General features: G+C 38.3%; 1 protein-coding gene across 1 annotated transcript; it reads left to right on the forward strand.

Moving 5' to 3' along the window:
- The first annotated feature begins 1,099 nt into the window (after nt 1-1,099).
- Nucleotides 1,100-4,720, forward strand: LOC107805423 (putative histone chaperone ASF1A). The gene is made up of 3 exons (XM_016629464.2): nt 1,100-1,507; nt 3,847-3,962; nt 4,056-4,720. Exons 1-3 carry the CDS (start codon nt 1,399-1,401, stop codon nt 4,410-4,412), a joined length of 582 nt encoding a protein of 193 aa, XP_016484950.1. The 5' UTR covers nt 1,100-1,398; the 3' UTR covers nt 4,413-4,720.
- The last annotated feature ends 11,943 nt before the right edge of the window (nt 4,721-16,663 follow it).

The raw sequence follows: 16,663 nt of genomic DNA on the forward strand, positions 1-16,663 counted from the left end.
GATAATAGCAGAAACATTGTTATTGGTGTGAGTTTGCACTTTGATATCCTACTCAGAAATGCTGAAAGATTGTGTTACCTCCGGGTTCAGCTTTGCTGTTGCCTTTGCTTAAAAGGAGAAGTGGAAGCACCCATAATAATAAAGCTAGCGTTTGGCCATATATTTTCAATTTTTTCACGGGTGAAGTTTGGTTTGAAGGTGAAAAAATATGTCTGGACATAAGTTTTCAAAAATATGTTTTCCAAATTTAATTTGAAAAAACATGAAACATATCTTATACCCACAAATTTTAAAAATTATTATAAATACCCAAACCATTATCAATAATATTCATTATATTATCGCAAATCATAGTCCTGAACATAAATGAATTTGATACAAAATTATCATTTTTATAATGAACTACATGATACACTATCAGATGACCGAGAAGACGAAACAACATTGTTACAAAATAATAAATTGTGAGCTTTTTTATAAAATACAAAAGTTTGGGGCAATTTTTTTAAAAATATAATAGTGATATTTTGGTCTAAAACCAGCTAGGATTTGGGATTCGGGGTTTTGCTGAAATGTAGGCAAAATCTATGGCCAAACATGTGTTTGCCAAATAAAATCCAAATTTATTTTGGCAAAATCTATGGCGTATATCAGGTAGCCATTGTAAAGGGCCGCTATTTAGGAATTAGATAGTGCGTCTGGAATTTAAATTTTTTTGGGACAAAAATATCCTTAATTGTTCTGAATTTAAGATTTTTAGTTTAAAAATTCAGGACAAAATAAGTATAAGGTAATCTCTAAATAGCATCAGAATAGAATAAAATAAAGAGTTGTATAATTCACGTGTATGAGTAGTTTAATTGCGAATGAGAATGAATAAATTGTTATGCAGTGATTAATAATGAAGGAATTAATTATCCAGCGACCAATAAAGAAGATTGTTATGCAGGAATTTGCATGAAAAACATTTTTATTTTTAAATAGCTTAAATCCCTATTATTGGTATGCATATTTTCTAGTAGTATTATATACTATGTATAATTTTTACATTATTTAATGGAATGGAAATATATAAATTTCCCCCAAGAGCTATGATGGACTTGATGAAAACTCCCGCCAGAAACCTACTATACCCGGTAGCCGGAGAAACAGCAGGTCACACGTATAAAAGGAAATCATTTCGTCCGAGCAACTTCACCACAAAATAGAGGGGCTGCTGCTGCTTCGTTTTTTCTGGGTATTTTGTTCTAATCAGTTGCCTTTTTCTTGAAATTGTTGGTTATGGCGGTGAAGAAAACTTGCTCTCTTTGCTTAATATTCTAGAACTTGAGGTCGTCTTCGCTGAATCCGACATCCGGGGTTCTCACCGTTTACAGCTTTGGTTAGTTTCGATACAGTATGAGTGCGGTGAACATCACGAATGTCGCCGTGTTAGACAATCCGGCGTCTTTTTTGACCCCTTTCCAGTTCGAAATCTCTTACGAGTGCGTTACTCCTCTCGATGATGGTGCTTTCTCTGTCTCTTTCTTCCATTTCTCTCTTTTGCTAATTATTGGTACCTATTTTTGCATGTTGTATCTCGGTACATATTAGGGTTGCTTTTATATACAGAGAGTTCATGTTGTAATATTTATGTTTTTTTTTTTCATATTGTAGGAATTAGTATTTGTTTATTTCATTAAAGCACTGGCCTTCTTTTTGCTAAGCTATTGTAGAATCTGGCAACTTGAGTAGAGATATCCATAGGCTAAATATATTAGTGTTTGAGGTCACCTCAGATGAAAGATACCGAAAAGGTTTGTGCATAAATTTGGTTGATTTGCTAGAAGTAGGGTTCTATAGTGAGGTGGTTCTTTCAATCATAAATATTAGTACTTAATTGGTTGGTCTTGCTAATATTATGCGGGAAAAATAGCATCATAAGAGCAATGTTGCGTATTATCAAATGCTCAGAGGAAGTTGAATGAGAATTATAGGAGTAATCAGTCGTAGGGCTCATAAAATTTGTGGATTCCTTCATGTTGGAGTCTATTGCACAGTGCACTTGAACAGATATTTCATGTTTTATGTGCAGCACAAAAGGCATATATTTCCTCCAAATAGTCCAAATGTTATTCCGTTTCGGATTGTGGATATTTGAATTTTAAGAATGAACTCGTTGTGAGCCTCTCCCTTTTATTTCATTTTACTTACTGCCCACGGTCTAACAATATTAATACTTAATTGGTCTAACTCGTTGATCATCTGATTTAGATTATTTGCATGTGTGCCCAAAGCAATGAAGCATCTTGGCATGTCACTTAAAGTATCCTTTGTAGTTGGTTCAAGGTGGGGGAGGTGGTGTCTTGATGTTAGTTCCGGCAGTAGCTTCAAGAAAGGGATTTTCATTTGCTGATGACCGCAGCAGAGAGATTCTAATACTGCTGTAGGAATTTCATAGTATAATATTTAATACCATATTTTATGTGAAGCATTAATACATTCGGTAGTCCTCCATTTCTGAATCCTAATGCATAAGATGAATCAAATAACCTACTTTGCATTATTTCCTTTGGGGCTGTTTGGTCTGTTTATGGGATTTGAGGGTGACATAATACCATCAAACTAGGGATGGATCTGGATAGAACTTTTTTGTGAAATGGATTGTTGTGAGGGGATATAACAATGCTTATAACGGTGAAAAACTGTATATATTTAATAGTTTTTATCATTCGCTTGATTCGTGGGATACAGAGTGCAAAACAACTTCTGAACCAAGGTGTTCATCTATTAAGTGTCAATTAAGTAAAATATTTTCGGAACAATTCATAGGAGTTGGTCAAGTGGCACAATGGTTGGTAGAGGTTGGGAAAACTCTGGAAGGGATGAATTAGTTTATGACCCATGGTATGAATAATCCCCTTAGTGAAAATGTGATCTGCCAGGAGCCAGCCATCAAATCATCAATTCGAAGAACAGATATAAGATAGTTTTGTGTAACTGCTTATTCACCCCTACAGTCAAACCAAAGGTGGATGTTAGTCCTCCATAATCTGGTTGAGTGTTATTTATTCCGTATCAGAACAACAAATGACATTGGGACCTCAACCATCTGTCCCAACTTTTAAGGACTCTTTAGGTGGTTAAAGGGAAGAGAACGGACTTAAAGTTTTAGCATTTTTTTAGGGGACCTTCTATCTTACTCAAGAACTCCTGTCAATTGAAGTTTGTGATTCTGTCTGTTGCAGATAATGAGATCTTACAGATACATTCTGTTGAACTAATTGGGAAAATTATCTTTGTTATATGCTAAAATTGAGAGGAAATCGAGTCTACTGCTGTTGTGAATTTTCTATTTTAGATGCATACTATTCCAACTTAGTTTTCTTCTTTCATGTGTTATTGCATATACTTACTTTTGTTATGTAAGTATCTGCCTGTTGAAAGATAAATATTTGCTTAATAAGGCCACCCTTTTTTAGGTTATCTGTTTGTTTTGGTAACACAGTTCCCTTCTCTTTTAGGATCAAAATTTCAGTAAAATGATCTATGGATTGAATGAATAGAAGCTTAATTCTTTGTGGATAGAAATTCTCCCACCAAAATGAGTTTTATAAAAAAAGAAGAAGTTGGGTGCGTTCTGGCTGTTTCACGGATTAAGACTACCATACTTATTTTCTTTCTGTAATCTAATTTGTTTGATTGAAATGGGTCTAAATGGAGCGACATGGTTAGTGAGGATTCATGCAGCTGACCCCAATTAACTTGGGATTGAGGCCTAGTTGTTTCGTTGTTGTTGTTGTTGTAACTATAAATTATTTGATTTTGGTTGCATCAGATAAATCTGTTTTGTCATATGCTCTGCAGATTTGGAATGGAAGCTTATCTATGTTGGATCAGCTGAGGATGAGACATATGACCAACTTCTAGAAAGTGTTCTTGTTGGCCCCGTAAATGTTGGAAATTACCGCTTTGTCTTGCAGGTATTATCTCCTGGATTTCCAATGGTTCATTATAGAACTAATGCTTTGTCTGCCTCATTGATTTTATGCTATATTTTACAATCTTGATGCTAGGCGGACCCTCCAGATCCTTCAAAAATTCGTGAAGAAGACATTATTGGTGTCACTGTGCTCTTGCTGACCTGCTCATATGTGGGGCAGGAATTTGTACGAGTTGGCTACTATGTGAACAATGATTATGATGATGAGCAACTGAGGGAAGAGCCTCCGCAAAAAGTCCTAATTGATAGGATTCAAAGAAATATATTATCAGACAAACCCAGAGTAACAAAGTTCCCTATTAACTTTCGCCCTGAAAATAGTGAAAGAGAGGAGCAAGCCCCTCCACCTGATCACGTGGTTGAAGAAGAAGATCCAAACGAAGGGCAAATGCCTTTGCCTAAGAGTAAATTAGATGAAGATGGAGCCTAAATGAAGATGTTAACTTTTTTTCTAATGTTTCTGTTTTGGTTTGACAGTATTGTGCCTTGGAAAGTATCTCATCCGGGGTTCTTGTGGATGATATCTGATCACTAAAGCCTGTCGTTTTTATTCTTTTTTTTCTTCCTCTTCTTGTGATATATGTATCAAGTCTAGTCGCATTTTGAAGCAGTTAACCTTTTTTGGGGTTAAGAAGAAACTGTATGTAGACTAGATACCAGTTTTGGCTTTATAATTTGGTCCAAAATGGTTGATATGCAGACTCTAATGACCTTATGGAACTGATGGTCTTGACTTTATTTTTGTGCATCTGAAGTACAATCAGCAACGTTATTAAGCAAGATATCTTTATTTTCGTACGTAAAAGTACGTCGTAAGCAAACTGATGTAAGACCAAAAAGTGAGATCATCTTTGAAAATATATAAAGTAAGTTAATCATGTTGCTTTGGAGGTTACAAACTAAGATCATGAACAACAAGTACCAAAAGGGTTGGAAGGTTCAGAAGCTAAACGAATTAAAGAAAATAATGTTTCGTAGAAAGTCGACAAGTTGGGAGTGTTATAAACCGTACCTTTGGGTGAGACTAGGGTACTTAACATGATAGGAGGGTTATGTTATGAGTTATTTTAGTCACATGATAGTCATGTGTTAAGTTTTGACATCAAGCGAGTTGTGGAACAAAAGTCGATGAAAGTTATCACAAGTTATGTTCATAAATTTTACTGAAATTTGGATCAAATGTCACTGAGCTTTTCTCCCAATATACTTAGAGTTACAGGGTGATCCACCCATCAAATTGAAGATCTATGAGTCTAGTTTCTAACGCATTAAACCGTTTGTTAATACGACATCGGAGTAGAGAGATATATGTGTTTTTACAAGACTACGCAGACTGGATAGGTGACAAGTAGATGTATCACCTACTTGCATAAATGAGAGGACTAAATATGTCCAAAAAGGGGGTATTTCGGGTCGGCCAAAGGGTCATTTTAAGGTATTATTTCCTTCATATATTACAGTCATTATAGAGCAAAAAAAAAATCAAAGATAAGCCCCTGCAAACTTCTCCCAAAAAATCCAACACAAATCCTAAATGATTTTCTCTTCTTTTCAATTTCTAGTTGGAGGAAAACCTAAGGATTGAAGAACCAAGATAGGAGCTGAGATATTCACCAAATAAGGTAAGTATACTACTCTCTTTCATCCATTTTTTTCTGTTGGAAAAAGTATAGAAATTCATTCTATAATTGTAAGAACTCACGGGACGTTGATCGGAAGCCGTGGGTTCGAGTTATTCAACTTGTAGTGGACTATTTTATGGGCTGTTTTGTGTTGTTGTTGGGTTGAATGTTTTGTTACTATTTTATGGAGTTTTTGAGGAGAAAGGGTGTGGAGAAACACCACATAATGGCAGGGTGGTGGGCTGGTCGTTCGTCATAATATTTTCGGATTGTTTGACACTACTAGAGTTGTCGTTTTGTGTATGAAATGATTGGGGTATGTTGGGATGTTTTGTGGTATTTTATGATCGATATAAGATTAGAAAATGATGTATATATGTTCTTATTGTTGTGTTCTTGTGTTGTTGGTGTTATCTCGAATTGGGAGGAAGTAAAGATTATAGGGGAGATGATGCCCGTTTTAATATAAAATAAGCTTGTCGTTCGTTGTGCGATAGTTGTACCTTTTGTAACTTAATGATAGTATTATTATCGTTGGTGTAGATTAAGGTGCAAAGAGACGAGTTCAATGTGGTTATTAGAAAGATTGTGATAAGGTATGTAAAGGCTAAACCCTTCCTTCATTTTGGCATGATCCTGTAGCTACATGTATTTGATAACGAGACATAAAGAGAAGTTCGTATTCTTGAACTTATGTACATTATCCCCGTCTCATAGTTACAGTATTCTTCCTTATCGAGACTTTATATTCAATTAAGTATTGTCTTCTTCCAGTTTTCATTTTGACACTTTAACTAAGGCTAGTATATGTTGAACACTTAAACCTTATCTTACTTATACCTATTAAACACCTTTTTTATAACCCTAAACAAACTTCAAAACGTGAAGCTACTTGCCATTGACCTAACAAATGACACCAATAAGAAAAAGACAAGTCAACAGAGAAAAAGAAAAGAGAAAGAGAAATGGGTTTCATTCCATCTGTTTAAACGCTGAGTATGAGTATTGGGGAGAGTCTTCTATGGAATCTAATTTCTTTCAAGCTCTGCAGCAAATTAATGATATATGAAGTTGGTCCATTGACTAAAAAATAAATATCTAAAGACAAAAAATAATTTGAAGTTCATGGAAAATTTGCAGAGCTTCATGGTCGGAAAATTTTCCATCGTCGTCTTCTTCGTCAATATCATACTTCACCAATTTTCTTTAATCCAATTTCTAATCAATTTTAATTATCTCATCAACTCAACCTCCTGAGTTAACTTGTTCTCCGTCTCTGAATTTTTAATTCTCCGTTTCATATAAGGAGGGAAGGGAAAGGATCGATGGTGGTGGTGGCAGTGGTGGATAGGGAGGAGAAGAAGGGGAAGGGTGGAGGGTGGTGTGAGGAGAAAGAAGAATGAAGGAGAATGGTCGCACCAATGGCGGAGGAGCGACAATAATGGAGTTAATAAGGTGGTGATATGGTTGCTTTAGAAAAAAGGGGGTTTTAAATAAAAAAGAAGGAATATATAATTTCAGATCCATTCACGCGCTTAAGAGTGGTGAAGTACACATTTTTTGCCATGTCAGCTATTGTGTTTAATAGGCACAAGTAAGACCAGGTTTGAGTGTTCAATAGGTACTGACCTTAGTTAAAGTGTTAAAATAAAAATTGGAGCCAAGTTTAAGGGGTCGCATAGGTATTTGGCCCTATATATATAGTATTACAATATTTTCACCACCATCAAGCTATAATTGGTGGGCAGGCCCCTATTGAGCAGTATTACAGTATTTTCACCACCATCGAGCTATAATCGGTGACAGGCCCCTATTGGGCAACCTCTAATAAGATGGTAAATTATATACCGAGTTTACTATGATCGAGCGCCTATGAGCGAACCAGAATGGCCGAGATACCGATCCTAGTATGGCCGAGCGCCTATAACTGAGCCTACTATAGTCGAGCAGTTACACGTACCGAGCCTTATAAGGCCGGACAACTATTTTAGTTACTATATTGAGAGAGTTGAGTCAGTATCAACAGGTAAGTATATCTTCAGAACATATTTGACTCCCAGTTACTTTCAGTTATTATATTATCAATTCAGTTTCAGCTTTCAGTTATTTTATTTCCTCACATACTCGATACATTATTTCGTACTGACGTACCTTTTCTGTGGAGGCTGCATTTGATGCATGTAGGTTCAGATAAACAGACAGGTAGACCTCCTCAGTAGGTGTTGTCCGAGTTCAGCTTAATTGGAAAGCTCCACGTCCTTCCAAGTTGCTGGGTCTAGGGTTTTGAGTATGTATGTGTGTGTGTGTGTATATATATATATATATATATATATAGGTAGGTCAGGGCCTTATTCCGATCACAGTACATCATCAGTAGAGGCTTGTAGACATATCCTGTCAGTCAGTGAAGTATGTTAGGCTTGTATGTATATTTTTTTTATTTGTCAACTGTAGTAGTTATGACGGTCTTGTCGGCCCAGCTTTATGTTAATGTTCAGTCAGAGCTAGTCTCCGTTCAGTTTTATATTTTGTTTCATCTTTGACACCTAGTTACTTTCAATTATTATATTATCAATTCAGTTATTCTATTTCCTCACATACTCGGGTTATTTCGTACTGACGTCCCTTTTCTAGGGAGGCTGCATTTCATGCATGCAAGTTCAGATAGACAAACAGGTAGACCTCCTCAGTAGGTGATGTCCGAGTTCAACTTGATTAGAAAGCTCCACGTCCTTCCAAGTTGCCGGGTTTATGGTTTTGAGTATGTATGTATGTATATATATATATATATATATATTATAGGTAGGTCGAGGCCCTATTCCAACCACAATACATCCATCAATAGAGGCTTGTAAACATATCCTGTCAGTCAGTGAAATGTTTTAGGCTTGTAGGCCTTGTATGTATATTTTTTTGATTTGTTAGCTTTAGTACTTATGACGGTCTTGTCGGCCCAACTTTATATTAATGTTCAGTCAGAGCTAGTCTCCGTTCAGTTTTATATTTTATTTCACAAATTGTCTTGCAATGTGGTACCATGGCCAAAGTATGACATTGTATGTTCAGAGTCCCTCAGTCTCAGGTTGGTACACTCGGTTAAGTAAGGCACCGGGTGCGTCTCGCCTCCCCAGGTTTGGGGCGTGACAAATATTGTATCATAGCAGTTCTATCCTATAGAATCTACAAGTCGTGTCTAGTAGGGTCTTGTTTATAAATGTGTTGTGCATCACATTATATAAGCAGGAAATTATAGGGCATTTAAGAGTTGGTTACCCTTCTTTCAAATCTAAATCGTGCTGTAGAACTGAGTTATAAGAAATTTTGAGTTAAACTTACGTATTGGTGTTTGCATACAGAGATGACGGTGACTAGGAAGACTATGACTAGTCAGATGAGAGATACAACAGCGGGTGAGGGGACCAGCAGGGTACCCCCAGTAGATGAGGACCAGTCTGAGGCTCAGGATGAGACCCCTACTCAGCCATTACCGGCTCCTCCACCACCTGGGGAGATTCTCAGGGATACTGCACATCCAGTTCCCCCTCCACTTCCATTTGGTAGCTAACCAGAAACAGGCTAGGGAACCAGCTAGTGCAGGATTTTCTGAGGGGTCTGGGAGTTTAAGGGTCTGAGAGTTTATTTCCTTGAGTACCCCAAAGTTCACGGGGACAGATCAGAGGGAGGACCCGCAGGATTTCATAAATCAGCTTTACAGGATCTTTCGGGTTATGCATGCCACGGAGAAAGTGGCAGTTGAGCTAGCAGTTTTTTGACTCCGAGATATAGCCATCCTTTAGTACGAGGGATGGGAGAGGTTCATGGGACGTGATGCACCTCCAGCTATTTGGGAGAATTTTTCAGATGCCTTCTTTGACCAGTCCTTACCGTGGGAGATCTGACATGCTCAAGTCGATCAATTTCTAGCCCTCAAGCAGGGCAATATGATCATTCAAGAGTATAGTCTCTGTTTTGACTCATTGGCCAAATATGCTCCATCCATAGTTGCTACTATGCGGGACAAGATCCACAGGTTTATAAGAGGTTTGACCCCATAGTTGACCGAGGCATGTGCCACCGCTACATTGTAGGATAATATGGATATCTCCCGGATTCAGGCATTCGCCCAGAATATAGAAAGGGGCAGGCGTCGGCAATAGGGTACAAAGAGAAGTGAGCAAGGGCAGCGTAAGAGGATGAGATTTGCTAGGTATCATGAGCAGTCTCAGGGCAGTTATAGGCCCCACTACTTCGGATGGCCACCTAGACCTCCACCGCCTTAGATATATGGTTACATGTTTGACCAATATGCTCAGTCAGGACCAGGTGAGAACTCACGGGCATCGAGTTTGCAGCAACAATGAGGTTCAGGGAAGACATGGTCATTTACGCCGTGGTGTGACATATGTGGTAGAGGATACTTGGGCCAATGTCGAGCAAGTTCTGATGCTTGTTATATATTTGGGCGTCCGGAGCATATGATGTGAGATTGCCCGAGTAGAGATTCTGGGGGTATGCCACGAGTTCAACAACAGGATCATCTATGTCCTTGTGTCCTTCAGGGCGTGAGTCTCAGTCTTTGGCTGGTAGAGGTTGAGGCAGAGGTAGAGGTTCCAGTTTAGGTGGTAATCAGAATCGTATCTGTGCTTTAGTGGGTCGACATGACCAGGAGTCTTCACCAGACATTGTGAGATGTATATTGACCATTTTCTCTCACGATGCTTATGCCTTGATTAATCCAGGACCTACTTTATCGTATATTACCCCGTTTGTCGCGGGAAAGTTTGGTATAGTGCTTGAAATACTAAGTGATCCTTTTGCGATATCTACATCGGTCAGAGAACTGATTATTGCTAGATAGGTTTACCGAGGTTGTACGGTGATAATTTGTAGTCGTCGTACCTCAACCGATCTAGTTGAGCTAGAGATGATGGATTTTGATTCTATCATGGGCATGGACTAGTTGGTTGCTTGCTATGACACAATTGATTGCCGAGCAAAGGCAACCAGATTTCATTTTCTGGGTGAGCCAGTCCTTGAATGGGTAAGTAACACATCGACACCCAGATGTAGGTTTATTTCCTATCTGAAGGCGAGGAAAATGATCGCAAAAAGGTGAGTTTATCATATTGTGCGAGTTAGAGATGTAGATGCTGAGATACCTACACTTCAGTCTATTTCAGTAGTTAGAGAGTATGTAGATGTGTCTCTAGATGAGCTTCCAGGTATTCCTCCAGAGCGAGAGATTGATTTTAGCGTCGATTTGCTTCCGGAAACTCAACCAATATCCATCCCTCCGTATAGAATGGCTCCTGCCGAATTGAAGGAGTTGAAGGAGCAGTTAAAAGATTTGCTAGAAAAAGGTTTTATCAGACCCAAACCTCACCTTAGGTGCACCGATACTATTTGTGTGGAAGAAAGACGGCTCGTTGAGGATGTGTATCGATTATAGGAAGCTGAACAAGGTTACTATTAAGAATAAGTATCCATTTCCAAAGATCGATGACTTGTTTGATCAGTTGCAAGGGGCTAGATGCTTTTCAAAGATAGATTTGAGGTCGGGGTACCATCCGGTCAGATTGTAAGCTGTATGCTAAGTTTTCTAAATGTGTAAATTCTGGTTAAAATCTGTAGCATTCTTGGGGCATATTGTATCTGATGGAGGTATAAAGGTAGACACTCAGAAGATTGAGGCTGTGAAATTTTGGCCTAGACCTACCACTCCGACAAAGATTCATAGCATTCTAGGCTTAGCAGACCCGAGTGAACCATCCCATAAATTAATACTCATATGTATGCCTAATAGGGGATATGAAAGCCTCTTCAAAACACAATCACCTTAATATATAACCCAAATCATAAAAATATCTTTAACCAACTATTTTACTTTGAAAGAAAACTCCAAAAAAATTAGAGAAAAGTTTCATTCATGCATGCCATATGAGTAACCACAGAATTACAACCCAAAATGAATACTACTACTATCTATGGAATCTTTATGACACGGAATGACATAACCAACCAAGGCATACCCCGATGGCTCAAAAGAATGATAATATAATAATGTCCTCTACGGGTGCGAGAGTGGAGTCTCACCAAAAGTATCAACAGAAAATGTAGAGCTGCCCTATCCACACGGTCCAAGCTGCTCAGATCCAGTCCCTGAAAACAGAAATGGAAATGTGGCCGAAAGGACTAAGCTCCACATGCCTAGTACGAATCATGAACCGTTACCCAACAAAATATAGGACAAGCCTTAAGGAGTTGTAAGATATGCAATAACAATTGTTATAAGAAAGGAGCATTTATATCAATAAACAATTTAGAAAATAAAATCCAATAATAAGATAAAACATTTTTCAATGCCTTCCTTTAGCGTTGATCTTTTCGAAATCATGTTAGATTTTTCATTTACCGGGAGAACTATGCCATCACCGACACGAGAAAAAGTCAACTAGGTTATGTACCTAGCGGCAAGTATCATATACCCTACTTGCTCAGGTCATCTCATCGTGGTGTCGTACGAATCGACTCAGCCGTGCTAATAAAGTAGCATAATAGTACCCCCTAATGGGAAGTACTCTGCCGTAGTCCCCAACCGTAAGGTAGGTTCTACGCCTACACCGGCACGTGTAGTTTCATGACCTAATGAGGAAAAATATGCAAGGTCAATCTTGGTGAACTTAAGTAACTCCCAAAACCTTTACACTTATTAATGACGATATTCATAGCCAAATCAACTATTTGAAAATAGTTAAACCCAAAATATTTCACAACCCATGTATTTGCGTTAAAAGAAAATACTACAAGTGTTATTCTCATTTATTAAATTTTAAAATTTGAATAACATTTCAAGAAAATAATATTCATAGCACTTAAACCCTTTATGATGCAACAGATGGTGAAATCTCAACAAGCTCGTCCCCACAAGATGGGACCCACATTTAGAAACTCAATTTAATCATGCCTCGATATGAGTTTGGAGAAAATCTCCAAAGGTAATAAGTCTCAACGTACCTCAAATTGCTTCCAACCTTACCCCAAATGATCCAATAATGCTGACGAGTCACAATCCACTTATGCGAACTCACATAATTCAATAATGCGTCAGACAATACCAACTAACCCAGCTAAGTGCCAAACACTTTAAGTCTAATTTCATAAGTTTAGCAAAAATACCCATTTCATCATTTGAAAGTAAATCCTTGAAATTTAACTCCGAATCCTTCATTAAAAATACATTGGGATCTAGTCATTCCATTAGAAGCTCAAAATAACATCGTTTGCACAATACCCAACACTATTCATCATCCCTACCAACCAACTCTTCTAGGGTTTCATGAATAGAGGTCTAAATACAAATCGATCTTCACAAACATACTCTTATACATCCATGGAGTATAATGTATAAGTTTGGAGTGAAGGGATTACCTTTTTGTCAAACCCTAGAAAATTCAAGATTTGGGTTCTTGAAGTGTTCTTGAGCTTTTCTTCAACAATCTAGGATTTCCATGTAGTTGAAGAGTTAAGTGGTGTATTTAATGAACTAGATCTACCAAGAAAGAATTAAATTCTTACCTTAAGGTGTATTAATGGTAGAGAGCCTTCTTCTCTCTCTAAGTCTTCAAAGACAAAGCCCCAAAACATAAAAGGCCAATTCTTTCCGTAATTGCCTTTAAAAGGCTTCACAGCTCGGATGTTGCGGGGGATGCGTCGCATGCACTATCGTGCGTGTCCCAGTCCCTTCATCTTGAGCGGACGCAGAGGTGGATGCCATGGCTGGAATTCACTGACTCGACTTTGGCAGCTGGGAACACTGGTGCGATGGGGATGTGACGCATCCAGGCCAGCATCCCACCTTTGAAGCTCCTCATCCTTTGATTTCTTGCAAACATTTTCCAATCAAAACTCTTAACTTCTTTTACTCAACACTCCAACCACTAATCCCATTATACCTATTTTATGTGCAAGTGACCTTATGTAATTTAATTCAACCACTCACTTATTTACTAATTAATATTATCCAAGATCAATATTAATCCAATTAGCTATAGAAATTTGCGGGGCTTTACACCTAGACCTACCACTCTGATAGAGGTTCGTAGCTTTCTAGGCTTAGCAAGCTACTACAGAAGGTTCGTAGAGGGTTTTTATTCTCTTTTGGCACTATTGATGCAACTGACTCAGAAAGCAACTAAGTTTCAGTGGACAGAGTCTTGTGAGTGGAGTTTCCAAGAGCTTCAGAACAGGTTGACCTCAGTGGCAGTTCTAATACTTCCAGAGGGTACAGAAGGTTATGCCGTGTATTGTGATGCCTCAGGTGTCGGGTTTGGATATGTCCTGATGCAACATGGGAATGTAATTGCGTACGCTTTATGGCAGTTGAGGAAGCATAAGAGGAATTATTCGACCCACGACCTCGAGTTAGCTGCGTTTGTTCATGCACTTAAGATACAATGGCATTATTTATATGGTGTTCATGTGGATGTGCTTACATATCATAAAAGCCTGCAATATATCTTCAAGCAAAAGGAGTTGAATTTGCGATAGAGGCGATGGCTAGATTTATTGAAAGATTATGACGTTAACATTCTGTACCATCTAAGGAAAGCTAATATTGTAGCTGATGCCTTAAGTCACCGATCTATGGGTAGCTTAGCACATATAGAGGTTGAGAAAAGAGAATTCGCTAGAGAGCTTCATCAATTGGCTTCTTTGGGGGTTCGTTTAGTAGATTTTGATGATGGTGGAGTTGTACTCCAAAACACTAAAAAATCATCTCTCATAGCTGAAGTAAAGGAAAGGCAGCCCAGAGTTGGTCGAGTTGAGAGAGTGAGTTCCACAGTAGAAGAAGCTGTTATTAGAGCTCAAGGAAGATGGGGTTCTCAAATACAAGTGGGTCGTCTGTGTGTCCTAGATGTAGCAGGGCTACGAGACAAGATTATATCAAAGGCACATTATTCGTGGTACTCCATTTATCCTGGGTCGACGAAGATGTATCATGACATTAAGGATGTGTACTGGTGGAACGATATGAAGAAGAACATTGTTGGGTTTGTCGCCCAGTCTCCTAGTTTCTAGCAGGTGAAGGTAGAGCACCAGAAGCCCGGAGGGCTAATGCAGACTATAGATATCCCCACGTGGAAATGAGAGGCGATAAATATGGACTTCATCACAGGTTTGCCTCGTTCTTATCGTAAGTCCGATTCTATATGAGTGATACTCAATCGGCTCACGAAATCAGCCCATTTCCTACCAGTCAGATCTACATATACAGCCGAAGATTATACAAAGTTATAGAGATAGACCAATATCTAATATATCTAATCATGGGGCCCATTTTACAACACATTTCTGGATGTCATTTCAGAGAGGTCTAGGGACACAGGTGAATCTTAGCACAGTTATTCATCCACTCACTGATGGACAAGCCGAGCGCACAATTCAGAAGCTCGAGGATATGTTATGAGCATGTTTTTTGGATTGTAAGAAATTGGGATGGACATATACCTCTTATCGAGTTTTACCACTCCAGTATCCAGATGGCTCTAAATGAGGCTTTGTATGTGTGTAAGTGCAGATCTCTTATAGGGTGGTTTGATGTGGAGAATTTGGGTTATATGGGCTAGACTTGGTTTAGCAAGCTGTAGAGAAGGTAAAGCTTATTCAGGAGAGACTATTGACAGCTCAGAGTCATCAGAAGTCATATTCTGACGTGCGATGACAAGACTTAGAGTTTGGGGTTGATGCCTAGGTATTCTTAAAGGTGTCACATATGAAGGGCGTGATGATATTTGGCAAGAAAGGGAAGCTTAGCCCACGGTATTGCCTTATAGGATTATTCGAAGAGTGGGCCGAGTAGTTATGAGTTAGATTTGTCCTCGAAATTGGAGTCTGTCCATCCAGTTTTTCACGTATCTATGCTACGGAAGTGCATTGGGGATCCTATCCGAGTGGTGCCCACTGATAATGTACAAATCACTAAGGACTTATCGTACAAGGAAGTTCCATTTTCCATCCTAGACCGACAAATTCGCAAGCTACAAAATAAGGAGGTAGCCTCCGTGAAAGTTTTATGGAGAAGCAAGAACGTGGAAGAGATGATGTGGAAAATGGAGGAAGAAAAGAAGTCTAAATACCCCCACCTATTTCAAACTGAAGATATGGATTGAGATGGGATACTTTAGCACATCCCGATTCAAACCAGTAGGTCATCGGGTAAGCTCTTATTTTTGACTTGCAGTATTTATGATTGACAGCTGTATGAGGCCAAGTGTTGCTACTTATAGACATTGGCCATGTGTGGCATGTATAGTATGGTTTCTGGCAGCGTGAAATTTGGTTTTAATCTAGTGTACAGAGGAGACTCTGGCGAAATCTTTCCAAGTCTCTAAGAGTAAACATTCGAGGACGAATGTTCTGGGGGGGATAACTGAGGATATTACACCCGATACTTTTATGTTGGAATGCATCTTAAGTGGATCAATATAAGTCGGAGAGTTTAAGGACCTTTACCAAGATAATAATAAGATAAAACATGTTTTAAGGAAGTATTATGAGGTTTGGAGACTGATAAACGCATCAGTCAACATTCGATGACGAATGTTCCAAAGGGGGGAATGATGTTACACCTCATATTTTCGTACGTAAAAGTACGTCATAAGTAAACTGATGTAAGACCAAAAAGTGAGATCATATTTGAAAGTATATAAAGTAAGTTAATCATGTTGCTTTGGAGGTTACAAACTAAGATCATGAACAATAAGTACCAAAAGGGTTGGAAGGTTCAGAAGCTAAACGAATTGAAGAAAATAATGTTTCGTAGAAAGTCGACAAGTTGGGAGTGTTATAAACCATACCTTTGGGTGAGACTAGGGTGCCTAACATGATAGGAGGGTTATGTTATGAGTTATTTTAGTCACATTATAGTCATGTTTTAAGTTTTGACATCAAGCGAGTTGTGGAACAAAAGTCGATGAAAGTTATCACAAGTTATGTTCATAAATTTTATTGAAATTTGGGTCAAATATCACTGCATTTTTCTCCGAATGTACTTAGAGTT

The sequence above is a fragment of the Nicotiana tabacum genome, chromosome 3 (genome assembly GCF_000715075.1).
Source record: "Nicotiana tabacum cultivar K326 chromosome 3, ASM71507v2, whole genome shotgun sequence".
Lineage (NCBI taxonomy): Eukaryota > Viridiplantae > Streptophyta > Magnoliopsida > Solanales > Solanaceae > Nicotiana > Nicotiana tabacum.